Source organism: Macrobrachium rosenbergii, chromosome 17 (genome assembly GCF_040412425.1).
Source record: "Macrobrachium rosenbergii isolate ZJJX-2024 chromosome 17, ASM4041242v1, whole genome shotgun sequence".
Lineage (NCBI taxonomy): Eukaryota > Metazoa > Arthropoda > Malacostraca > Decapoda > Palaemonidae > Macrobrachium > Macrobrachium rosenbergii.
In genome coordinates, this window is record NC_089757.1 from 40,055,953 (window position 1) to 40,082,388 (window position 26,436).

At 39.8% G+C, this 26,436-nt stretch overlaps 1 protein-coding gene across 1 annotated transcript in view; it reads right to left on the reverse strand.

Moving 5' to 3' along the window:
- LOC136847895 (dnaJ homolog subfamily C member 11) overlaps positions 1-26,436 on the reverse strand; it is a 186,528-nt gene that overhangs the window by 101,984 nt on the left and 58,108 nt on the right. Inside the window, exons 4-8 of the mRNA XM_067119935.1 lie at positions 24,697-24,816; positions 24,373-24,470; positions 23,683-23,901; positions 17,445-17,652; positions 237-273 (exon numbers count right to left, since the gene is read on the reverse strand). Coding sequence (XP_066976036.1) covers positions 237-273; positions 17,445-17,652; positions 23,683-23,901; positions 24,373-24,470; positions 24,697-24,816 — 682 coding nt within the window. The remainder of the gene's footprint in view (positions 1-236; positions 274-17,444; positions 17,653-23,682; positions 23,902-24,372; positions 24,471-24,696; positions 24,817-26,436) is intronic.

A 26,436-nucleotide genomic window follows, 5' to 3' on the forward strand; every position in this document is an offset into this window, starting at 1 on the left:
GTCCACAAGGGAGCCAAAGTCCCCTTGTGCTGAAATTGCAGAGCCCAGTGAAGAAGTTCCTGTGCTGTAATAATTTTGCCTCCTTTTCGACAGCTTTGAAGGAGGGTACGCAAACGACGATTTACCCGAGGATCTCATAGCTTCCAACCAAGCCTCTACTTCTTTTAATGCTTTCTTGGAGGCGGTGGAGGACTCTGCAGACCACCTTTTCTAGTTTCTCTTCCAGCAGAATAGACTCCTGTGAAGGCAAGGATGAAGCCAAAGGAGCCGACGCTTCCTGTGTAGGAGGGGGAGGAAGGGGCCCGGGCCCTTGAGGCCGACCTCTCTGGAGAGGGCTAGGCATCTTGGCTGCCCTAGGTGACCTGGGAGGGAGCGTGTGAAATGTAACTTCTTGATCGGAACCCCACCCTGAGTAACAGGTACAGGGCTAATTGTCCTTTTCTTAAAGAGTTTAGTAACCCTAGAGTAGGAATTATCTGAAGATTGCCTCTTTACGGGTCGAGAGGCATGATCCCACTTGCAATGACGAGGAGGGGGAGGATCTGAAGAGCTGGAAGATGAAGAGACTGAAGATGAACTGCTGCTACTCTCCCCTGAAGAACTTAAACTTAGGTAGTGCTGCTTCGATGATGACCGTCTTGACGAAGATCCTGGAGACACTATCCTGTGATGTCGGCGACGGCGAGAAGATCGACGCGTCGATGGAGAAACACTTTTGCGGCTTACCGAAGCTTTTCGACGCTTCGCAGACGAGTCAAGCTTACTACTTACACCACCAGGGATAAGGCTTTCCTGTGCCTTAGAGGACGAGCCTGCTCGTGGGCAAGAATTTCTGACCTTTTCGCCAGCGCCGGACTGTCTTCTAGCCTCAGAAGGCGAGCGGGACAGCTGCCTTTGCTCAAAACAGTCAGAAAAATGAGCAGACTCACCTGAAACACGATCACGAACAACAACATTGTTATCACTAACACTGACGTCATCACCCGCGCTAACGTTCGGACTATGGCGCGAACGCACTAAACTAAAGACCGACTCCATGAAACCGTTCATTTGCGCTTCCATTTGATTTCTAAAAAGCACGAATTCTGATTTATCAGCCTCGAGGCTGGGCTTGGCTTTAGGAAAACATACTGGGAAGCTGGTGAAGAAGAGGGGGGAATATAAGGGGGAAAAAGCAGCGGTAGAGGAGGGGGTAGGAGAGGAGGGAGGAACACCCGGTAAAGTAGATGACGCCGATGCCACCAGCGAAGAAGATAGCCTAGCTTCCTTACGCTTAAAAAGCTTTCCTGTCCCTATCCTTAACCAGCTTTACCTGATGGGAACTGTACGTTTGCCAAAACTCCTGACTCCATTCCATACACTCACTACATGTGTTCTCCTGGGAACACTCCTGACCCCTACATGCCGTACACAAAGAATGGCGGTCGTACTTAAGTTTGACCAGTTTGGAAGAGCACAAATTCCCTGCGCAAACTCTGGATCCAGAGAAACTGGAATCCGACATAGCTACCAAATTCACAAAGCTACGCTAGCTAGATTAATAAACAGGATATTGAGTACTTCACCAAGGAGATATGCCAGAAAGAAACACAACGAGGTTCTGCAGGAAACCAAACAGTTTGAGACAGACGGACGCGCGAGATGCGTTCATAATACGCCCGAGATTGAAACTGACCTGGGACAGTGGGTAGGTCGCCTTCCACACCACCCCCACCGCATCCGGTGGGGTCGGGTCTCCGCCAATTATATCAGCGTTCCAAACAAAGTTTGAAATTTTATATCTCGGACGTGTCGAATTTTAAGAGATAAAAGCTTTTACAGTGTTTTGGTAAGTCATTATAATGAAACAGACAATTTTCAAAGAATGTGCTTGGACTATCGAAAAGTCAATACCCACCTTCAAACTGACATCCATTCTTTGCCTAGGTTAGAAGAGTTAGTTGAGCCAGCATCAGGGAATCAATTTTATGCTTCATTGGACATAAAAGACGCTTATTATCAGGTAGAATTAGATGAAGATAGTAGAGATCTGACAACGTTTAGTGATGGAGTCTCCTTATATAGGTTTAAGAGGTTACCGTTTGGTTTGAGTTGCAGCCCAGCTATATTTTCAAGGGTAATAGGTAATATCTTGGCTCCATTACTAAAAAAGGGATACATAAAGAATCATTTAGATGATATTGTAGTATGGGCACCCAGCTTGGAAGAATTAATTGAGAGATTAGAAGAGCTGTTCAAATTATTTAGTGAAAAAGGTGTGAAATTAAACATCAGAAGTGTCAGTTTGCGCAAGAAGGGATAAAATTTCTTGGCCATATAATATCCAGAGAAGGATGCAAGCCTTGTCCTGACAACATAAGTACCATCAGAGATATGAGATATGAAAGCTCCTACTAATGTCAAAGAAACTAGAAGGATTTTAGGAATGTGTGGATTTTATCGCAAGCACATACAAAATTTTGCTAAAATTGCTGTCCCCTTAACCAATCTCTTAAGAATGAAAGAGCCATTTGCATGGACACCAGAGTGTCAGCCTAGTTTTGAGCAGTTGAAACAGCTCCTTATGACAACTCCTTTGCTCATAAAAGCAGACATGACAAGACCTTTTCAGCTATTCACAGATGCTAGTCTGGATCATGTAGGTGCAGTGCTGATGCAGGAGAGTGATGGCCTTTTGAAACCTGTTGGATACTTTTCAAAGAAATTGAAGCCTGTAGGACAGAGATATTATACTACTGATAGGGAAGCCTTGGCTATTGTGTTAGCATGTAGGCGGTTTCATCATTTCCTTTGGGGTACCATGTTTACAATCCACACAGACCATCAACCTCTTGCGTCAGTATTCAAAAGAAAGACAAAGTCACCTAGGATGAATAGATGGATTATTGAAATGCAGGATTATCGCTTCAAAGTTGTGTATAGGCCAGGAAAGCACAATGAGGTAGCTGATCAGTTAAGTAGGCCAGTTAGGGCAATCTTTCACAATAATCAAGACAATTATCTTGGGTTGAGTAAGGAAGAATACATGGCTAAGCAGGTAGGTGAAACAAGATGGGGTGAATTGATTGCATACTTAGAAGGAGGAAAACTGCCTAGGAAGAAGTTTCCCAGAGCGTTCATCCATCAGTTTATGCTGTATGAAGGCTTGTTATATCTGAGTGCTGACAAGCATGACAATAGTATTCAGTTAAGACTTGTGGTTCTGCAGGAGCTTAGGAAAGCCGCTTTGAAGTTTGGTCATGAGTCTGTTGCTAGTCATTTAGGGAAGAGGAAAACTATTGATGCTCTGGAGACTTACTTCTATTGACCTTCACTTAGATCTGATGTGGTTAAGTTTGTTAAAGAATGCATTACATGTCAGGTTCATAAAGACAGTTCATCCTTACAGCAGAAATTCCAAGAACTCCCACCAGTACATAAACCCTTGGAGCGTATCAGTATTGATTTGACAGATATGATGTCTGGTGCAAACGGGTACCGTTACGTTCTTACAGTGATTGATCATTATTCACGCTTTGTGAAGTTTTACCCACTGAGGAATAAGACTACAGAAGTGTTCAGTAAGAATTTTCAGAAATATTTAAATGATTTTGGAATTCCAGGGTGTGTAATTCTTGACAATGGTACTGAATTCACATCACAGCAGTTTAGAGATCTTTGCCAAAAGCACAACATAAACACTGGTTTCATCACACCGTACCATCCTGAAGGTAACAGCATATCAGAAAGAATGCATAGGACTATGAAGACCCTGTTGAATGTCATGTGTCAGGGTCATCCTTATCAGTGGCCAACCTATTTAGGCGAGACCCAACGGGTCCTTAATTATGCTGTCCACGCAACAACAGGTGAACAGTCACATTATGTCTTCTTTAGCAGGAGACCTGCTACACAAATAATAACTACATTGCCATCAATTGATGATGAAGTGAGTGATTCTGATATCGCCAAAGTTCATGAGATAATCAAATGAGACTCAAATACCTGGTACTAGTCGAAAATTAAATGTTAAGTGGCTCGGACCCTATAGAGTGATAGAAGTTGTGCGAGATGGATCCACTTATGTGTTGAAAAATTTGTTTGACGATACAATCGTAGAACGAGCTGCTAATAAACTAAAGCCATTCCACGGTGATGAAGAATGGTTAGTTAACATGAAAGAGCACTCTGAAAATGTGCCTGATATAGTAACTGAAGGAGTTCGTACAAGAGGTACGAGGAATACTGTGCCTCCCTCATGTCTCATTGAAGAGATATAGACTTTGTGTGGTGATGTACATGGACTTTTGCTGAGGGGAGAGACTTTGTTTTCCCCCAGTGTAGTAGAGACTCGCATTTTCTAATATTGGTAATGATGTACAGTACTGTAATTTTGTACGTTTTTATGTTCTCTTTTTACTTAGTTTAAGGTTGATGAGTATATTTTTTTTCTGTTCGCAATGGCCAGTAATGTGAAAACTTTATAGTTTTGAGGTTGTGAACAAAGAAATAATGTAAAACATTTAGTACAAGTTTTCACAAAGTGCCCTGGTTGGGAATGCAATTGTGGTCTTATGGGTCTTGTCATATAGGAAATTGTCAGAGTTTTGCTCTTGTAGTACTGGTTTGGTACATCTTAGAGGATAGAGTACACCACTTTCCAAACCCCTTTGAGATTCAAGTTTAGAGTCGTTTCTAGCCAAGAGCTCTGGTGAGTCTGATAATCATTAGGACGCCTAAATAGGAGTAAATTCTGTCCTCATATGTGGAGAACTCTTTTGTTGCAGAGTGATGTGACATCCTGTGTAAGTGGAGTCAATCCAACCCCAGTATTAGGCTAGACAAAGCTATTAGGAAAGCTGTATTGAATGCACACCTATAGGGTAGTGTCCCCATTTAGTACTCAAGTATATCCTTGTTTTATGTTGTTGCGAGAGCCCCTTTAGTCTCTAGTTGAGATCGTTGCTTGTTTCTACTGTACAAGACCTGTTTTCCACACTCCCCATCTAAGGAGCTGTTTGTTTCCATTAGAAAAGTTGTCCTTGATATTAGAGTGGACATGAATCAATTCTTCCCCGAGGGAAAGCTTTGTAATGGGAAAAAAATATGCCTTTAATTATTTAGTGATTTATTTAGAATTGATTCATCATCCTCCTCTAATATCTTTACTGAGTGATTGTGACTATAAAGTGTTTTCATTTTTGCTGTGGACATCGAATGCATAGCAGTGCCCAGTCCCTTATTTTGTTTTTCTTTCGCTCTGAGTATGGGAGCGCTGTCCTGAATCTTTCATCTGCATATTGGTAACACTAAAAAAAGATAAGATGTGTTGGGACGAGAACAACTGCTGTTGGTGTGAAAATTATGTCAACTGGTCCATTATAACTGGTCCACCCTTCATTTTGGCTAATTTTGGTTTATCTATTAGGAGTTCTGAAGACTAAAAATTGTTTTAAGCCTGGGAGAAATTTGGCATGATGTTAGAGTGGACATGAATCAATTCTTAAGCCTGGGAGAAATTTGGCATGATGTAATGAGTAATAAAGAAACGAACTGAGTACCAGGGATTTTCTCCTCAATACCATCGTACCAAAAAATGGAAATCAGCACTTCAATTTTGTGGGAAGACATCACCTGGCCTCATCAGTAATAAGACCCATACACACAAGGATTTATTTAATAGCAGGTAGGACAGGCCTCCTAATTCCCAGGCAGTGTAAACTAATATCTTTACATTACAGTAAGAGTGATTGTGACTATAAAGTGTTTTCATTTTTGTCAACTATGACATCAGTACCATGACACAGTACCATTCTCCGACCCCTGTCTCCAGGCAAGAAGACTGACAACAGAGCATCTGTATAGTAGTATTATTATCATCGTATCTTAATGTCTTGGTGGGGGAAAAATTCTCCCGTGACAACTACCCTCAGCTTATCATTAAGAACCCGTAACATGGTGTCAGGATCTTTCTTATCTACATATAAGCTGGATTAAGGAAGAAGTGAGGGTAAGTGACGACTTACAAGTTACCGGACCAGTTTGTTGACGTACTAGGCTAAGCCGTTAGCCGACATGCATAATTTTCCTAATGGGTTAAAAAATCACAATTAAGGTAGTTTTGTACCATAAAGATGAATATACAGTTAACCCCACCGAGTCCTATGGACTTTAGTGCAAGTACTATTGTAGCCCTCAAATGGAAGAAATTTAATTGCTAACTATGAAATTGCCATAGGCTTAGAAAAAAGCTGACAGACAAAGGGTAGCAACTTTCTTGCATGTCATAGGAGAGTTAGGGGTTGAGAAATATAATATATTGTCTTGGGATCAAGATGGAGATAAATGTAAGATAGATAAGGTTTTGAAGAAATTTGATGCAGAATGCAGTCCCAGATCAAATATAATTACGGAGAGATATAAATTTCTCAAGAAAACAAGAATCTAATGAAAGTTGTGACCAATTCATAACTCAGTTAAGAATTTTATGCAAAACTTGTAATTATGATAATGAAGAAGAAATGATCAGAGATCAATTCGTCCTTAATTTACATGGTGATAAGGCTAGGGAGAAATTACTGGATCATGTGCAGATGGATACAAAACCACTGACCTTACCTTAGAAAGGGCTGTGAATTTTGTAAAAAACTATGAAATGCGAGTTCAGCAAAAGCAGCATATGGCCAGTAGCAATACTGAAGAAGAGGAAGTTAATGTCGTTGGGAAGAAGAAAAATAAGTATACAAATCCTCGAAATAAGTCTATAAAAAATTGCAGATATTGTGACAGAACCCATAAAATTAGGATGTGTCCAGCATATGCTCAAGTGTGTGCCACATGTAAGAGAGGAAATCATTATGCTAAACAGTGTAAAACTAAGTGGAACTCTTCTCATGATGAAGCATTCTCCAAGATTAAGAAACTAATTGTTGAAGCTCCTTGTTTGAAATATTTTGACAGTAATTGTAATGTGTCTTTACAGTGTGATGCTTCAATGTCAGGATTAGGTGCTGTCCTAATGCAAAACGGTCACCCAGTGGCCTATGCTTCTAAATCGTTAACTGAAACAGAACAGCGATATGCACAAATGGAAAAAAAAGATGTTAGCCATTGTTTTTGGGCGTTACATTTTGACCAATATCTTTATGGCAAAGACATTATTGTAGAAACTGACCACAAACCTTTGGAAAGTATTTTTAAGGAACCCTTACTGAAATGTCCTTAAAGGTTACAAAGCATGTTATTGCAGTTGCAGAAGTTTAATTTGAGTGTCAAGTATAAACCAGGTAGTAAAATGTATATAGCAGATACACTGAGTAGAGATTTTTTGTCGAATACATTTTCGGAACTGATAAATCTGATGTAATTGCATTATTTGAAAAGGTTAGTAATGTAAATATGACAGAACATGTTGCTGTGACAAATGAGAGACTTGAGGATATTAGACAAAAGACCATAAGTGATGTTGCATTGCAAACGTTAAAAGAAACAACTCTAAAAGGTTGGCCCACTCATTGCAAAGAGGCTCCTGAAATCATAGGATCTTTTTTTAAATTTAGGGATGAAATGACTGTTGATAATGATACCATTTTTAGAGGTAATTGCATTGTTGTCCCATCATGTTTAAGGTCTTACATGCTGAAACAAATTCATTATGCTCACAATGGGATTGATGCTACTATTAGGTATGGTAGAGATATATTGTTCTGGCCTGGCATGGGTGCAGATATAAAGAATTATGTTTCGTCTTGTGTGGTGTGTAATAAGTATGGTAGTAGACAAACCAAGGAATCCTTAAATTCACATGATTTTCCTTCTAGACCTTGGTCTAAAATTGGAATGGATATTTTAGAGAGCCAACTAGGTATGTAGGATTAGATGTATTTTGCAGGGACCATTTACGTAGAAGAAAAATTCTTCCAAATTTTGTTGAGAAAATGTAAAAGAAGGGAGATGTAACAATATGTGAATGTTATGATCTAGATTTTATAAGTAATCAGCATATGAATATTATGGGGTACGCTGTCTAAGTTTGTGAGTCATATCTATTGTTTATGTTTTGGCAAGTCACGTGACCAGAACAGCATTCGCATCTCACCCGCTCTCCAAAATGTTGGCTCGTCAACACTGTATCACAAATTGGTAACCTGTTTAATAAACTAATGTTAACTACCTTCAGCTTATCATTAAGAACCCAAACAGTCACTGTATACCTGCTCAATATCTAAACCAGCTTTCTGTAATCTATTGAAAATAGATCTGCTGTATCCGATCTTCTGCACTGAAGAAGGTTCTGTAATCTGTTGAAAATAGGTCTACTGTATCTGATCTTCTGCACTGAAGAAGGTTCTGTAATCTGTTGAAAATAGGTCTGCTGTAAATAGGTCTGATCTAGTACTGCAAAAAAGGGACATATATGAACAACAATGTGAGACTGATTCTACAGATCTAGAAACACTGCAAATGACAGACTGTTGAGTGCTGCAATTCTAATCATCTAAACAGTACACAAGACTGCTGATAATTCTGCTCTGAATACAGAGGCCATATTAATTTTAAAAAGTGTCTTCCTATCACTGCAAATTCCACAGCAGTGGGAAGTTTGGTCCCTGTAAGATGTATTAGCTCATGAACCTGCTAGCAGCGCCAGGCGCCGCCCATATAAGTGACGTCATTGTCACGAGCTATCTGTACTTCCGTCTTCCGCTGTGAGTCAGTTGTAATGAAGATACGAAACCATGATGAGTATCATTTCCTGATCCTGCCTAGCATTAGACCCAACATGGCGCAGTGAATGAAGAAGTAGGACCTACAGCCATATCCATAGTACAGCATGGCACCACCGCCGAGACGACCCTCGTTTGCATCCCCCAGGGGCAGAATTGCAAGGACAGGAAGTTCAGGAACCGGCGTCAGGATATCGCCGGCTTCAATGCTGCAGGCTCAACACGTGTTACAAACCCAGCAACAGGCCATCCAGAACCTTCAGGCTGAGATAACAGCGTTGTCACTCCGGGGTAGCAATGTCCCCCAACCAAGGATCCCTTCATCAGCAGCTCCAGAAAAGTGCGAGGCTGAGGTGTCCCCTGCAGCCTTCAGGTCTTGGAAACGGTCAATGGAGTGTTGGTTGCAGCTATGCAAGGTGAAGCCTAACGAGGCTGTTCATCACATAAGGCTACATTGTGTCCCGATATTGCAACGTGCACTTGATTCTAGATATACCGACGCGCAGTGGAGTGCCCTCTCTACTGAAGGGGCATTCAATGCAGTTAAGCAATTATTGATAAAAGCTTCTAATCAAGCAGTGCAGTGGCTAGAGTTTTTTGATTTGGCCCAAGAGCCTAGTGAGTCCTTTAATGATTTTTTTATTAAGTGTACGCAAAAGGCTACCGATTGTGCATTCACTTGTCCTAATTGTAATCATGATTTATCTGAATATATGCTATTGCGTAAGCTCATGGTAGGCCTAAGTGATAAAGTGCTAAAAAGGCAAGTATTTCAGTCATGTAATGATATTCGTGATATCGACTCCCTCAGAGTCATGTGCAGTGCGTTTGAGGCCGCCCGTGACGACGCCCTTCGTATGAATAGGGCATGGCCTAGCAGCTTCCCAGCTTCCTAGAGAGCAGCTGCTGCCGAAGTGTGTGAGGAAGAACCCGAGGTGGCTGCCGCCCTTAATAAATATGACAAGAGTGCCCCTGTGAAAGTACAATCACGCCTCTGTGGTAATTGTGGTATTCGTCATGCCTCTGGGTATTCCTCATGTCCCGCAAGAAACACGACATGTCACGGGTGCAGTAAAACTGGACACCTGAAGAAGTGTTACAGAGGGCGGAGCGCCAAGAAAACGTCAGTGGTCTGGCAGAGGAGTCGGACATAGTGAGTGCAGTGACTGCAGTTGTCGTAGCGGCAGAGGCAAGGTTGCGGAACGGGCAGTCCCCACAACCAACTATTCGTGTTGATGTATGCTTGGCCAACTCAGCTGAGTGGTCCGTTGTCTGAGCGGTGCCGGACACTGGTGGTGCCCAGGTTTGTGTTGCGGGACCCGCTGTTCTTGCGACGTTGAACGTGAAACCGGCTGCGTTGAGGTTGAAGTTGAAGGGAGGGTTGCGAGACTTTGCCAACCTACATCTGAAGTGTTTAGGGTCGACCTTGTGTACTATAGAATACAAGGGGAGGCACACAACCCAGGAAGTGTATTTCGTAAAGTCTTCCATTGACTTTTATCTATCCTGGACGCTTGCAAGAAACTAGGTCTTGTGCCAGAAACGTTTCCAAACCATGCCCCCTTCTCGGACTCCGCCCCACAGCAAGTGCAAGTGCGACCCATACGTCCGTCGAAGCAACCGATCAACAACCTGCAAGACCGTCGACCATCCCGTTTTCCCCTACTGAGGAGAATATTACCAGATTGGAAGACTGGTTATTAGCCCATTTTTCGAGCACGACCTTCAACACCAAGAGAGAGCCCTCCCCGGTAATGGAAGGGAAACCCCACCGTATCCACCTATTACCTGATGCAGTTCCTTATGCCTGCCACACACCTGCGTCAGTACCCAAGCACTGGGAAAAAAGAGGTGAAAGCCCAGTTGGAGGAGGACATTAAGAGAGGGGTCTTACAACGAGCTCCCCCTGGGGAGCCCACAGAATGGTGTTCACGTATGGTGATCGTGGCCAAGAAATCGGGGCAACCAAGACGTACAGTCGACTATCAGAAGCTCAATGCAAGTTGTAGGAGGGAGACCCACCATACCCCGACGCCCTTCGATATGGTATCCAGCATTCCCCTCTGCTCATACAAGACTGTGGCCGACGCCTGACGGGGATTTCACCAGGTGGAACTGAACTGGACAGCATAGCATCCCTAACTACATTCATCACACCTTGGGGCAGGTATCAATACCGAAGGACACCAATGGGGCATTGTTCTGCCTCCGACGCATATACACGTCGTTTCGATGATGCCATTGAAGAAGTACCCAGGAAATTCAAGTGTGTGGACGACACACTCCTCTATGATTCAAGTGTGGAAGGGGCCTTTTGGCATGTGTATGACTTCCTCGCAGTCTGTGCATCTAAAGGCATCACCTTAAAACCAGAAAAATTCAAGTTCTGCAAGAAAGAAGTGGAATTCGTTGGGTTTGACGTCGGTTGGGACTCCTACAAGCCTTCAGAAGATTGTCTATCCGCCATCAGAAGTTTCTCGATGCCCCAAAAGCCCACAATATCTGACATTTGGTCATGGTATGGTTTCGTCAATCAGCTGGCCCCCTTCCTGACAACAGCGCCTATCATGACCCACTTTAGAGACCTACTGATGAAGCCCTCGGGCAAACAGGTCTATTGGGGATGAGCACCCTTCAGGAGAGGTTTCGTCAAGTGCAAAACACCGTCTGCAAGTTAGCCAAGGATGGCCTCACCTACCGACGACAAGCTGCGACCGACTGTTGCAGTCACTGACTGGAGTAAAGAGGGCGTGGGATTCGTCATCCTCCAGCAATATTGCAGCTGTACATCCGTCGACACCCCCTTCTGCTGTAGAGATGGTTGGAGAATAGCGCTTTGTGGCAGTCGTTTCCTCACGCCCGCCGAGTCTGGGTATGCAGCTGTGGAGGGGGAGGCCCTTGCGGTGGCCTGGTGTTTAAAAAAAAAGCGCGGCTGTTCTTACTGGGCTGCCCGAACTTGACAATTGTCACAGATCACCGCCCTTTAGTTAAGTTACTAGGCAATAGAAGTCTCGGCGATATTACCAACCCCAGACTGTTTAGATTGCAGGAGAAAACATTATTGTATAATTTCCATGTTAAATACCTACCAGGCAAGAGAAATCATGCTGCTGACTTCCTCTCTCGATTTCCTGCCCTGAGGACCGCGCCAGATAGACAGGATGAGAGCTTCAACGAAGAATTAATGATTGCCATGGTGTCAGCAATCACAGAAAACCTACAGGAGCAGTGCACCATAGATGAGAAAATTGTTGAAGAGGCCGCCCTGGACGACCCAGCATATCAGCTACTAGTCGCTCGAGTGACTGCAGGGGACTGGAACCCGAAGAAATCCCAAGAAATTGCATGTTTGAGGCCCTTCTACAGCGTCAGGGAACGTTTGTCTACATCTGGCAACCTGGTCACATACTGTTTCAACGACAGCTGCATCCGCCTTGTCATTCCCGAAGGGCCCGCCATCAGGTCAGGTAGCGCCAACCTTCATGCTGGACATCAAGGCCTTGATACAATGTTGAGAAGAGCGAGACATTCAGTCTATTGGCCGGGCATCGAGGGCCACCTCCAGCATCATCGTTCACAGTGTACATCGTGCGACGCCCACTCACCATCACTGCCTGCCGAAGTCATGAGGATGACCCCTGCCCCAGAGTATCCGTTCCAACAGACCGTCATGGACCTGTTTCAGCTTGCAGGACACACGTACATGGCATACTGTGACAGGCTTACAGGCTGGCTAGAAATAGCCCACTTCCCTAATGGCACCTCGTCTGCAAAGGTCATGACAAAACTTAGGAATTACTTCACTCGGTGGGGAACACCTGAACAATTGTCTGTGATGCGGACGGCGGCACCAACCTAGTGAGCGAAGAAATGATGGCCTTCTATAGGAGATGGAGAGTTGACATACGCCTATCATCTGCCCACTACCCGCAGTCAAATGGGAGAGCCGAGGCCGAGGCGGTTAAGTCCGCAAAGAGGATAATTAGAACAAGTATCAGTGGGACTGGGAGCCTCGATAACGACAAGGTGTCATTGGCCATGCTACAGTACCTGAACACGCCCTTGAGGGGTATAAATAAATCTCCGGCACAACTGGCAACTGGGAGACAGCTACGCGATGGTGTTCCGACCGCAAAAACTCAACTATATATGGTAGACCGCCACTGGAGGAAATCCATTAGAAAAAAAGAGAACGTCAAGTAGCAAAAAGAAATAAGAAGATAATTGACAGCGGCACCAACAGGAGGCTCACGCCCATACAGCCAGGCACACACGTTAGCGTTCAGAACCAGATGACTAAGGCCTGGGACAGGCTGGGAATTATGGTCGAGCAACGACCTCATAGGCAGTACACAGTAAGATTAGATGGCAGTGGGCGTTCATCGATAAGAAACAGACGACACCTCAAGGTCATTGAACTGCCCGCCAGTGAGCCAACAGGAGCCACTCCTACCGAAGACGAAATGGCTCATAAGCCTAAGTCTTCCCCATCAACGCCAAAGGTACGGCCCTCAAGGAAGAGAGAGGCCCTGCCTGGATGAACGATTATGTATAATTAACCATGCTTTGATTCTGCATTTTACAAGATGAAAGTGTTTTTTTTTTTTTTTTTTTTGCTGAGTTTAAATGTACCTTGAGTTCGTATTTGCTGCTGATGTGATGATTATTTCACTTTGTATGTTAGTGCCACTGATGTTGAACTCTCTCTCTCTTTCACTCTCTCTACTTTTACATCATCTTGATGTTGCCATTACTCGTTATGAATGTGGTTTGCCATACCTGTCTCGAATATTTTTCTTTAAAAAGTGTTGGTCATTTCGCTTGTCATATTGTCTGTCTTTAGTGTTGCCAATGTGTTGTCAATGATAAGTTGGAAAATATTACCCTCTTCGTAATATTTTTGGGAGGGAGATGTAAGATGTATTAGCTCATGAACCTGCTAGCAGTGCCTAAGCGCCGCCCATATAAGTGACGTCATTGTCACGAGCTATCTGTACTTCCGTCTTCCGCTGTGAGTCAGTTGTAATGAAGATACGAAACCATGATCGAGTATCATTTCCTGATCCTGCCTAGCATTAGACCCAACAGTCCCGCTGTGTTATTGCATTGTGGAAACATTTTTGTCTTCAAAATTCCAGGCTTTAGAGAAGAAGTACGGCACTTTGAATACATGGTATTCTACAATGGGTATTCAGAGAGCAGCAAGAAAGAGAATTCAGCAGCCCAAGGGAAGCACAAAGAAATATCAAGGCAATTGTTAAGTAAGAGTGATTCCCTTGAGCAAACAGAGCAAAACTTTGAACATTAACAAGGCATCTAACTGCTCATTATAGCTGAAACATGGCACTAGATAGAAAATGGAGATCTTGCAGGAATGTGACCACAAAATGCTATAAGATTCATGGCTGGAGCTCTTTATTACAAATGGGAGATGTGATAGGAACAAGTACTTGTCAGCCAGTCAAGGAAGTATGCAAATTATCAAGATCAAGACCAACAGGAAAGCTATAAATCATGACAAAAATGGTACAAACGATATACTGTATAGACCACATGGAAATTCAGGCCAAAGGTACACAAGAGAGTGCAGAGGACATTTCCCATCTAATCTAATGTAATGATTAAGCAAAGTTTGCTAAATCTTTGCTTCAAAGTTATGCGGAGTTTCATAGATGGTGTCTCCTGTGAAAAAAAAAATGGCTGACTAGTGTAGGCCTAAATGAATTCAACTAATAATCATTTAGAATCTAGTTTAATCAACTTAATACAACAGAAGGGATAGGGAGTAACATTCCTCCAGCCCTACACATCACATGCACTCTGAATATCTTTTTTTATCAGAATGATTTTAGACAGAGATTTTGAGGGCGAAAGAGTGAGGAAGAAAGTCTGAGAGAAAGATGAGAAACCAAAAGAGAGAAAGAGAGACCTAAAGAGAATAAGATTCAGGGAGAAAAAGAGAGACTGAAGAGAAAAAGATTCAGGAAGAGAAAGAGACTGAAAGAGAAAAATATTCAGAGAGAGAGAGAGAGAGAAAGAGAGTGAGGGGGAGAAAGAGAGAGAGAGAGAGAGAGAGAAATTATCTGTTAAATTTGTATAATTCCTCGCATAAGGAGAGAAAGATGGAGACCTTAACTAAAACTAAAAAAGCAGGACTTTGTCCTCCTCCAAAGATGCGGCTTCAGAGTCAGAACTCATGTAAAGCCCATCAAGTACCCTAAGTATGCAAATTAGCAAGATCAAGACCAACAGGAAAACCACAAATCATGATAAAAATGGTACAAATGATATTAAAAGGTACAGAATTAAGTGAAGGGGACATTTCCCATCTAATCTAATATAATAATGAAGCAAAGTTTGCTCAATCTTTGCTTAAAAGTTATATGGAGTTTCATAGATGGTGTCTCCTGTGGAAAAAATGGCTAACTAGTGTAGGCTTAGATGAATTCAACTAATTATCATTTAGAATCTAGTTTAATCAACTTAATACAACAGAAAGGGGTGGGAGGTAACATTCCAGCCTTACAAATCACATGCTCTCTCGTCAACATCAGCAACTGCATAGATTTTGTGTGGCTGATAATCTAAGCCACACAAAATCTATGTCATATCTAAATTAGGGTAAATCTAGTTCCATAATTTCAAGATTAGACACACCATTCATTGGTCTGTGAAGCCTGAAGGCTGTCTGAACTTTCAATGTTTTAATTTAATGTCTGTTGATTTCACTGGACAATGCACTGTACACTATAAGTAATTATGGATTAATATTCAATACGTATACCTGAAATTCACAGCTTTCTGCAGAATCATGTTACAGAAATACAATTACATTTTTTTTTTGTTTCTTGCAATGTGGCCCCCCTCCATGCATGCACAGACAAAAGGCAGACAGAGCTTTTTGTCTGTTTCTTGCAATGTGACCCCCTCCATGCATGCACAGACAAAAGGTACACACAGGCAGACTGCATTGGGAAAGAAATTGGATATAGTAACTGTGTCAAGGTAGGACTCATTTCAGTTATGAATAATTTACCAGAATATTTTACTTAATATTCATCAAGGGTCCAGTTGCTTGCAACTTCCAGCCTGTATAACCTCTGTCCCGTCCCCCCAAACCACCTCACCCACACAAACCCACACAATAAGAACCCCATGTCTTGTGATATCAAGGAGCACACTAAAGTGCATGAGTGCTGTAGTGTCTTTGTTTAACCAGACAGACTTTAAACAAATCTGAAGGTAACAGGAAATATTAATTTCAAAAAACAGCAAATATTAATTTCAAAAGCAAATATGGAAGACATTTTGCAACAATAAACTGCAACTTCTTTGTTTATCAGCTCCATAATCACTTATCATTTTCTGCCTGGCTGCCATTGCTAAATAAATTCTATAAATTCTATATAAATCTCATCTTAAGTGTGAAGTATAATAAAGTGTTAAGTGGAAATCTCTTAAAATGAATTTTAAGTGTAAATTCCACGTTAGTTTAGGAAATATGAGGTCTTCTTGTTAGCTGTAAGACACCTGGAAAGTGTTCAAGTCTTCGCTGTAATATAGGGTGTCTGTTCCTTAACAGACTCTGCTACCTAACAGAAATCTGTAAAATACCCAAGTGCAGGGTATCAATAGGCTCTTTGTTCCTTAACAGACTTTGTTCCTTATCATAAATCTAGAACATATTCAAGTACAGACTTTAAAATAGGGTCTGCATTCCTTAACCAGAAATCTAGGAAATATTCAAGTTTTTACATGAAATTGCACACATTTTCATTTATAAAAGTTTATGTAATGGCTAATATAAAACGGTGCAAAAATTACAACAAAGTGACCAAAGAAATTCTGAGATTTTCAGCAGAGTTAGCGCACGCAGAGGTAAGGAAAAAGTTTTTTTTCAAAAATTCACCATAAATCGAAATATTGTGCCAGAGACTTCCCGTTTGTTGCTAAATGAAGGTAAATGATTGAATATTACTAGAATATAAGAGGTTTACCTTACAATTGCATTTTTCGACCATTTCGGTCAAGTCAGTTGACCAAAGGTTGAAATTTTGGCACTTACTGTGATTTATATGAAAATATTTCAAAACTGATAAAAGCTACACCCATGAATTATTTTTCGGTGTATTCTACATGAAATTGCACACATTTTCATATATAAAACTTTATGTAAAGGCTAATAGAAAACAGTGCAAAAATTACGACAAAGTGACTAAAGAATTTCTGAGATTTTCAGGAGAGTTACCTGATGCTTTCTTTTGGGATAAAAAAGAAATTCGCGCATGCGCAGCTGGGTTACGCTTGTAAACAAAACAACAGCGTGATCCGTGAACTCCCAGCATCCCTCAAGGCGCGATTTAAAATTTTTCACAAACGAGGCCTATAAGTATTTTTCCGCAAATATTTAAAAAAACTTTTTGTATTCGACGTATTTTACGTCCACTCAGCACCCGACAGACAACTTCTGTTGACGTAAAATACGTCCAGTCGGTGTTAAAGGGTTAATGGACTTGGTTACTTATCAGAAACCCAGCCCCCAAAAGTGCCTGTTGAGGTGCTACTTCTGTATTCTGTTTATCAAGACTGAGGATTACCCCTTTGGACAGGGGTGATGTTCAGTGGGAAACAAATATGAAATGTCCAACTGCAAAACAATGAATGATGGCTGTTATCCCTAAAAGAGAAGTCATAATCTCTGACAAATACATATATAAAAAAATACCCAAAAACACTTACTTCCCAGTTAATTTTAGCTTGCATTCCTTCTCTGGCATTTTATGGGTATATGATAAAGCCAGATAAGTATGTGGTATTCCAATATAGGCTGAGAAAACTATGTGATGTGATGGGGTGTCCCTAATGATCATGGTATTCATACCACTCTGCATACCAGCCTTCCAGGTCAGGTAACCCACGGTGTGCTTGTCCAACTGGTTTGCCAAAGCTGTAGAATAAAGACTCACTATTATTGCTGTATTTTCCTGTAGTTTTCAACATTGCTAAAAGATAAAACCACACTACAAGAGTGCAAACATTCAGTTTTTCCTTAATAAAATAAAACTAAGTACGGTAGTTCTCATAACAATACTGTATTTTTAACCTTTTGGCTTACCAATGACTGATATATACGTCATCCAACTTTAAGTTCTTCACATTTTAAGATATATACGTCATCCAACTTTAAGTTCTTCACATTTTAAGATATATACGTCATCCAACTTTAAGTTCTTCACATTTTAAGACATAACCCCACCCCAAATTGCACAATCCAGCAGCCAAGAGGATAATTTTTTTTATTGTTTCTGATATTTTTTATATACATGTAATTCTTGATATTTTTTTATACATACGTTTGGTATAGTTTTAAATTTTCATCCTATAATTACTTTTTTTATGGAAACATGACACTATGGTGTCATTCACTTTTTCATATTTTTCTTGCTATAATTACAGTACAACTTTTTGAATGCCATATAAGGTAATTTACCTGAGTGGGTTATGGATAAAAAACAAAAGACTTTATCAGAAATAGTTTTTAGCAAATTTTTTTGGGGGGAGAGTGCAAAATTTTCTAGTGTATCATAATTTATACTCATTTCACCTACATAAAGTTACTTCAGGGGCTTTTTCATGCCACTGTATAGAGCAATCATTCAGCTGCAAAATGAAACAAAATTAAGTAGTCAACCTTGGAAACTGTCGGAGCCAGGCATCTTTGAACAAGAAAAGGTATCAAGGGTTCCTTCTGCATACAGTATAGCATGGATGACTATCTTTTCTTACAGAAAATGTGATGCTATTTTGTCATTTATTTTTTCACATTTTTTTGCTATAATTACTTTTTTCATTGCAATAACTAGGTAATTTATCTGGGTGTGCTATGGATAAAAAATGAAGACCTTGTCATAAAAGATTTTTTTTGGAGCAAAAAAATTTTTGGGGGGGAAGTGGAAAATTTTCTTGTATCTTGTAATTTCTACCTATTCAACCTACATAGCCATTTTGGGGGCTTTTTATGCCACTGTATACTGTAGAGCAATCATTCAGCTGTACAAATGAAACAAAACTGAGCAGCCTACCTAAAAAATTATCAGAGCTACATGTCACTGAACAAAAAAGTATAAACACTTATACACCTGCGGCTCGAGTCACTGCCACTTGCCACACACGTACAGTAAACCCCCCGTATTCGCAGGGGATGCAAAACCCCGCAAATAGCTAAATTCCGCAAATACTTAAAACTGCTCTAAAAACACTTAGAACTGCCTATTTTGATAGTTTAAACACAAAAAAACTCTAAAAATGCTTATACCTGAGTATTTTAATAGTTTTATCACAAAAAGTGCATTTAGTCATGAAAATATGAAAATACAGTAATTAATGAATATTTCTCAGTGAAAAAATACCGCGAACGGGCGAATTTTCCGCAAATAACGGGTATATACGTTCCACAGAGAAATCTGCGAATACATGAGCCCGCGAAAGTGAGACCGCGAATACGGGGGTTTACTGTTGTTTACAAGAGTCATAAGTGAAAAGGTTAATTGCATTGCTTTATAATTTTCAACCACATCTTGTAACCTGCACAAATCTGTAGTATGGTACAGAAAGTTAATTTGCTCCTTATAAATGTGAATAATTTTCTCAACACAAGTAAACCATGATCTAGAAGTCTGCCATTCTACCACATAAATATCAATTACAGCATACATGATGCTATAGTGGTTGTATTTTCTTTTTTGTGTTATCAACCTCAATTTTTTCTATTAATTTACTCACAACATTTATTTGACTTTCTTTATAATACAATATATTAAGTTTTTGATGCACATGCGACCTTTTTTCGTGGGTGCTCAAGTCAGTGCTTTCTTTTTTCACATATTTCATAAAATTTCTTGTATTGTTTGTTAAACTATCTTTTGTTATGTTTTTGTTATCACTGCACAATTCAATGAAACAATCATTACATCCAAACGTGTTTTCATATCCATTTCTTTTTCATTTGCTCTTGTCGTACCAATCATTGGTGACGGAGTAATCTCTTCTCCCTTGACATAATCATTCTTGTCTATAGTACAGTAGGGTTCTCTTCTTCTTCAGTGTTTTGGATGTCTGCTTCCACAGGCTTAACAATTATTTGAGGAGATAAGGGTATATTCTTAGCTTGTTCTTTGGTTCTCTCTTCATATCCTTTGTCTTTGGTTTAACCAATGTTTCTCTAATAATACAGGCAGTCCCCAGTTATCGGTGGGGATTCCAAACTGATGGCGCGACGATTTTCAGTTATTGGTGCCTCTGTTAGGTATGTATCGGCGCCAATAGGCAGAAATCAGCGACTTTCGGCGTCAAAAATTGCCTATTTTTGTCACCAGACAAGCCCCATAAAACTGGATTGCCGATAACCGAGCCTGCCGATAACCGGAGACTGCCTGTAGTTGGTTTTTTCGTTTGGGTGGAGTTCTCTCCAAAGGTCTCTTTTTATCTTTAATTTCCGGTCTATCACAATTTTCCTCTGCTACTTCTGTAGTAATATCTTCTTGTGTTCCTCTTTGCATTCACATTTCAAATGAGTCTGGTAAAATGTTATCCATATCCTTTGTATCTGTTTCTTGATTCTTTACCAGTTTTGTTTTTTTTTTTGTACTAGAGCATTAATTTCTTCTTGATATTTATTTTGCTACATTTTTACTTCTATTATATGTGTTTTTGTTTCATTATTGGTTCTTGTTATCGAAAAGTATGTTTCTTAGCAGAATACTGAATTCCTCTCACTTTCAATTCTAATTTAGCCTCTTTTATAGACATCCCTGTTCTTTTGTAAAATTTTCAATTTCATATTGTACAGTATATGTAATACGTGCATTCTTTGGATCTTGCATGATGATTCTGCCCACAGTTTACACACCTGGTTCACTGCACTTCCATTGCATGGTATGTTCAGCAGATCCACAATAAGCGCATACCGGTTCATTTCAATAATCTTTCTTTGTGTGCCCATACTTACTGCAATTTTGGCACTATAGTGGCCTTGGGACACAGGGTCTTAACTCTTTGATTTGACCTAAAATTTTTATTTTTTGAGGTAGATCTTCACCCTCAGATTTTATTTTTGCAATTTTTAATTATTTTTTTTTACTCAGTACAACATATACCTCACAATCCTGGACCTTGGGCTATCTAATAGCATTTTCTTTTTTGGTTGGTTTGTTGTTATTTTCAGGAAGTACAGTGGTACCTGGACTGCTGTTCACAGTATTGTGTTTTTTCACTTTTACTCTAATATTATCTATATTCCACAAAGACAAATAGCCTTCGGATTGACTTTTAGCTGTGGCTTCTATAAGCCAAGTCTTCTCCTTTATTTGCCGTTGGATGCCTATTTAATATTCAATTTTCTAATTTTAAGGCTGAAAAATTATAGTCAGTTTCCATGGTTAGAAACATTGACCAGCTTCCATTCCCAAAGAAGGAGTCGAAGTGAGTCAAGGTTGGGTCATGACTGTACTTAGGTTTTTTGCGTCTAGTAAATGGTATCAATGGTTTAATACCAATCTGACTTTTGTGAGCTGAGCTTTCCTTAGAACAGTCTATATCCACACCAGAAGTCATAGGGAGGTTTGATGTGTTCTCAATAAAACGGAATATATAAATTTCATCCAGGATGAGGTCCCTCTCACCAGGGAGGCCCAACTGGGAGAGGAGCAATACTGTTACCCACAGTGGTAACTGCCCTGGGATCCTCACTTGGATATACACCATACCCACAGTGCCTTAAGGGTTGTCAGTCCATCAAGATAGGACCCAGCAGTGAGGGCATGGCTCGACATAAAAATCTCCCCTTACTTGACCATGTTGGGTACTCTTAGTTTTATGAGTGGAGCAGCACGCTGTCCAGCTCCACCCTCCATCACATTAAGAGAGCAGTGAATTCCGTAATCCAATACCATCCCAAGGTCATCAACAAAAGAGGATGGTGGGAAGGGGAAAATTTATAGGAGGAGGAGGATGAGGAGTAAAGGAGCTATAGGTCCCAATGTTCAATTGAATCCACAGCAGAGTAGGCGTTAAGAAGCACACACTCCCTGCAGTGGATTCCTAATGTAATAAAAATATGAGCTATAATAGTCATACATCATAACAATGCTAGATGTAATCGTTGAACATGGTGGAGCAAGAGAGAACTTTGGGTGGTTGTTTTCAAGATAAAAGACTGTTTAGCACAACTAAGCACAATCTGAGCACAAGCTGTTACAAGGTCATGATGCTAAACTGTTGTCAGTTGGCAGTAAAATGGCATAACATTTACTTTCATAACCATATTCATTTCCATCCTATTTCAATTAAGAATATGCAATTGATTATTTTTCAACATATGATTTAAATTTATATTCATGTTGTATATTATGATTTAAATTTAAGATTAAAAGTTAGTGAGTGCATGTCCATTATCACACAAACACAGGTGTGGCTTTGGTGCCACTTTGGGGCATTCAAGCCCAGGTTCTTGGAATGTACTGTACAGACGTTCTTTTGTATCTAAACTTGGAAAAAAAAAAATTTGAGATGTGTTCTCATTTAGCACCTCTCTCTTTTTAACAATTGTTTGTGAGGCTTTATAGCTCTCAACATATGAACAGCTAGGCTACTACTAATAAAAGAAAATGAAGTAGCCTATCATATCTACTAAGTAGCCCAAGATAAAAGATCATATACCAATGATCTTCTATAACAACACTGGTTTAAAATTATTACTTCAATATAATTAAACACTTTTGTCGGCTAACTAAGAATGCACCATAAATACTCAAACCAAACCTAATTCTCGCCTTGTGGAAGATATGACGTTGCTATCGGCACTGGTTTCCAACTTTCATGAAATAAGCTATCAGCTAAATTATTTTTTAAAAACTAAACTTTTCACTAGGACTTCAAAATATGCACCTAACTTTCTTCTGAGTTCGGTACTTCCACAACGGCCAAATTATGATCTAGGAGCTTGTAGTCGGACAAAAGAGAGTAATGAGTGAACAGTCTCTTGCAAAATGCATGGCTGACACAATAATAGCTGATGTGCGACGCGCTGTTGCCACATCCGCAGGTTAAGAATAGGAGGTGAACCTAAGCAGTTGCTGTCGACAAGAGAAAGAGCCCTCTTGAGTCCTATATTCTATGTGTCAACATGCACTATACTGGCCGGGTTGGTCTATCTTATGCAGCCCTCTAGGGACACCGAGAGTAACTCCTTTGAGGACGAACAGCGGCTATGCTATAAAAGAAAAAACTCACAACATGTTTTATTATGGGTTTACAAGTGCTACTGAATATTTCTGTTTTCTTTGACTTTTACTGTCCTTTGTTGCTGAACAGCTGGCATAATCTGCCATGAATTCTGCTTAAAGGTTAAAGCAACTTATGTTTCATTTGCATGATTAAAATTGGTAAGCCATCTGTATCATAAATTTTTTGGTGATTATTTTTAAAAAGTAACTTATAACATCTTTCTGCACAGTAAGGTTCAACTCGTGCAACATAAGTGATGGCCAGGATGGCAGGACCCCATGCCAAACTGTGGTATGTACCTTTTTCTAGGAAAAAACAGCCTAGCATTGTATCTCTAAAAACCCAGAGAGTGTCCTTTACAGACTAACCACCTCATCCCTTTGTTTGAGAGGAGCAGAGGGATTCACATCTCCTGATAGCTTAGAAGCTCTATTAATACGCTCACCTGCATCTGGCCTACCAGGCTTGAACACAGCAGGTAACTGTTTTGAGGAAGTAGATAAATAACAGAAAGGCCATCAATTACTCATCATACATCAATCCATTTTTACCAGTGACTGCACTTCTCTGTACAAATATTAAAGGTAACTGTGTATACTTTACTATAAGCAATGTGCATCACAATTATACCACCACATACCAACCCTATATATAAATTCTAGGAATAATAAATATGAACAATAATCACACTTACTTGCAATAGTACCAATACGGAGTCCATTAGGAGTAAAATGCGTCATAAGGGAAGCATTTCCAAATACCCCTCTTGAGAAATTCCTGAAACCTTTGGTTGTCACAGTGAGTCCATTTCCAGCTCCGATTTCCAATTCACCCCAACCCTTTTCGGAGGTTATGCGTCTCACTGAACAATTGATCCCACCACTTCCATTTCCATTGTGAGAAGCCAAGTTTCCTTTCAGGAGACAAAACAAAATTCAGTACACTAAAGCTACTTTTGATATTTGTCACTGAATTCATTCAAGTTGTTACCTCTTGTACTGTACAGTCCCTCACAAAAATTTCTCAGAATTTCCAAAATACTGTACTGCACCACACAACACAATTTCACCTAAAATGACATACAAACCTGAAAAACAGTTACCTAGTATCTTTCTTGAGTTCTCAATAAAAAATGGACATTACTCAACAAGATAATCCAATTCCTGATATGAGACCAAAATTGCATATAAACTTAATTACTGTACTACATTCTCATGTTCAGCTGTGAGTATATAGGTATCTTTATGTGTTGAAAAGTGTTATAACATATCTGCATCACTTTCATTTGGTAATTATGGGTCTGACAGCAAGAAAAACTAGGCTATGCTCAAGCTGAACAACAAAGTTGATGAATCAAACAATTACATAGAAAAAAAGACCATACCTGAAAATACTGCAGTGTCTTTACTTGTCAGCGGAGCCTCAATTGATTGATTTATAGACATCCCACTGATTTCTATGTGAGGTAACCCAAACAGATCTCTGAAAAAAATTGCTTCAAGAAATTACTGGGAAAATATTTCCCTTATCTAATAGTCAAGGTATACTAAGGTGATGACAGTAATCTTACTGGAAAGTGAATGCATAGCACAAAAATAATATCATGTCCATGACAAAATCAAAATCAATTCAAAAATAATATACTGTAACAACAAACACCTAATAATGTCTATAATGAAAGTCAAATGACATGACAGCTTTTACTTACCTTAAGTCTAAATAAGGAGATTCATCATCATAGACTGAAAATAAATCTGTTGCATCTATTGTCATATTCACCGAACTCTTTGGATTAGTTCTCTGCTGTAAACGACGCTCTTCCCTATCCCTGTAATCAATGTACAATACTTTTGTTTGTAACAGCACTTCCAACAATATTCAATTAAAAATAACATATTCTAATAAAAATAATTTAATTTTTCTTAGTAATACAAATTAAAAAGAGTGGTTGTTGAACTTGGTAATGAGGTTGTTGAAAGGTGGAGACAAGGATGAGTGAAGGAAATACCTTCATTTTTTCTTTGGCTACAGCAACAGAGCAGAGCAGTTAACCCTTTAACGCCGACTGGACGTATTTTACGTCAACAAAAATTGTCTGTCGGGTGCCAAGTGGATGTAAAATACGTTGACTACAAAAAGTTTTTTAAATATTCGCAGAAAAATACTTATAGGCCTCGTTTGCGAAAAATTTTAAATCACGCGCCTTGAGGGATGCTGGGAGTTCACGGATCACGCTGTTGTTTTGTTTAAAAGCGTGTCCCAGCTGCACATGCGCGAATTTCTTTCTTATCCCAAAAGAAAACATCAGCTAACTCTGCTGAAAATCTCAGAAATTCTTTAGTAATTTTTGCACAGTTTTCTATTAGCCTTTACATAAAGTTATATATATGAAAATGTGTGCAATTTCATGTAAAATACAACAAAAAATAACTCATGGTTGTAGCTTTTATCAGTTTTGAAATATTTTCATACAAATCACGATAAGTGCCAAAATTTCAACCTTCGGTCAACTTTGACTCGACTGAAATGGTCGAAAAATGCAATTATAAGCTAAAACTCTTACATTCTAGTAATATTCAATCATTTACCTTCATTTTGCAACAAACAGGAAGTCTTTAGCACAATATTTCGATTTATGGTGAATTTTAAAAAAAAACTTGTTTTTACGTCCGCACGTTACGAATTCATGCATCATTTTGTGATAATATTTTCTCTGTGTTGCTTTGATCGTTTTACAATTTGTTATATACCAAAATCATCGCAATTTAGTGTACAATACAATGAAAAAAAAACTCATTAGCTTTAACCGTTTTGCTCACAGCGCGATTTGTATACAATTATATATGACATTTTTTTTCGCACTGTCATATTCCAATATTTATATATGATAATGATATTTTTTTTTTGTTTCTGATGGTTGCATACTAAACTTCAGGCAATGAGAAAAAAAGGAGCCACAAATGAACTCTTAATCTTAAAAAATAAGCGTGCTGTAACTTTTTGAAAAAAAACTTTTTCTGCTTCGGCACTAACTCTCAAACCCCGCCGGCATACGGCAGACACTTTTGTAAATAGAGGCTCGGCGTTGAAGGGTTAAGACATGGGGTAGTAATGAACGGCTATGGTCAGTAGTGGACAAGAGGCCTTTGCCGTAGTGTCCAGTTTGGTTCATTTTAAGATGTTTTTGATGGGCAATCAAGTAGTGGTTCTTACAGATCATAAGCCATTGTTGGATCTTTTCAATAAGTCGGGTCTTTCCCCTAAAAGAGCTATGTGGTACTTGACAATCAGGGATTTTGATGCCAAGCGTAGGTATGTAAAGGGTAGACATAATGTTGTATCGGATGCCTTTGGTATTAGTTTTTCTGATGCAGATGGTACTCATGTATGTTATGTACCTGGAGATTGCATAGACTGGGATATTAGTTTAGTAGAATCTAAACAGGAT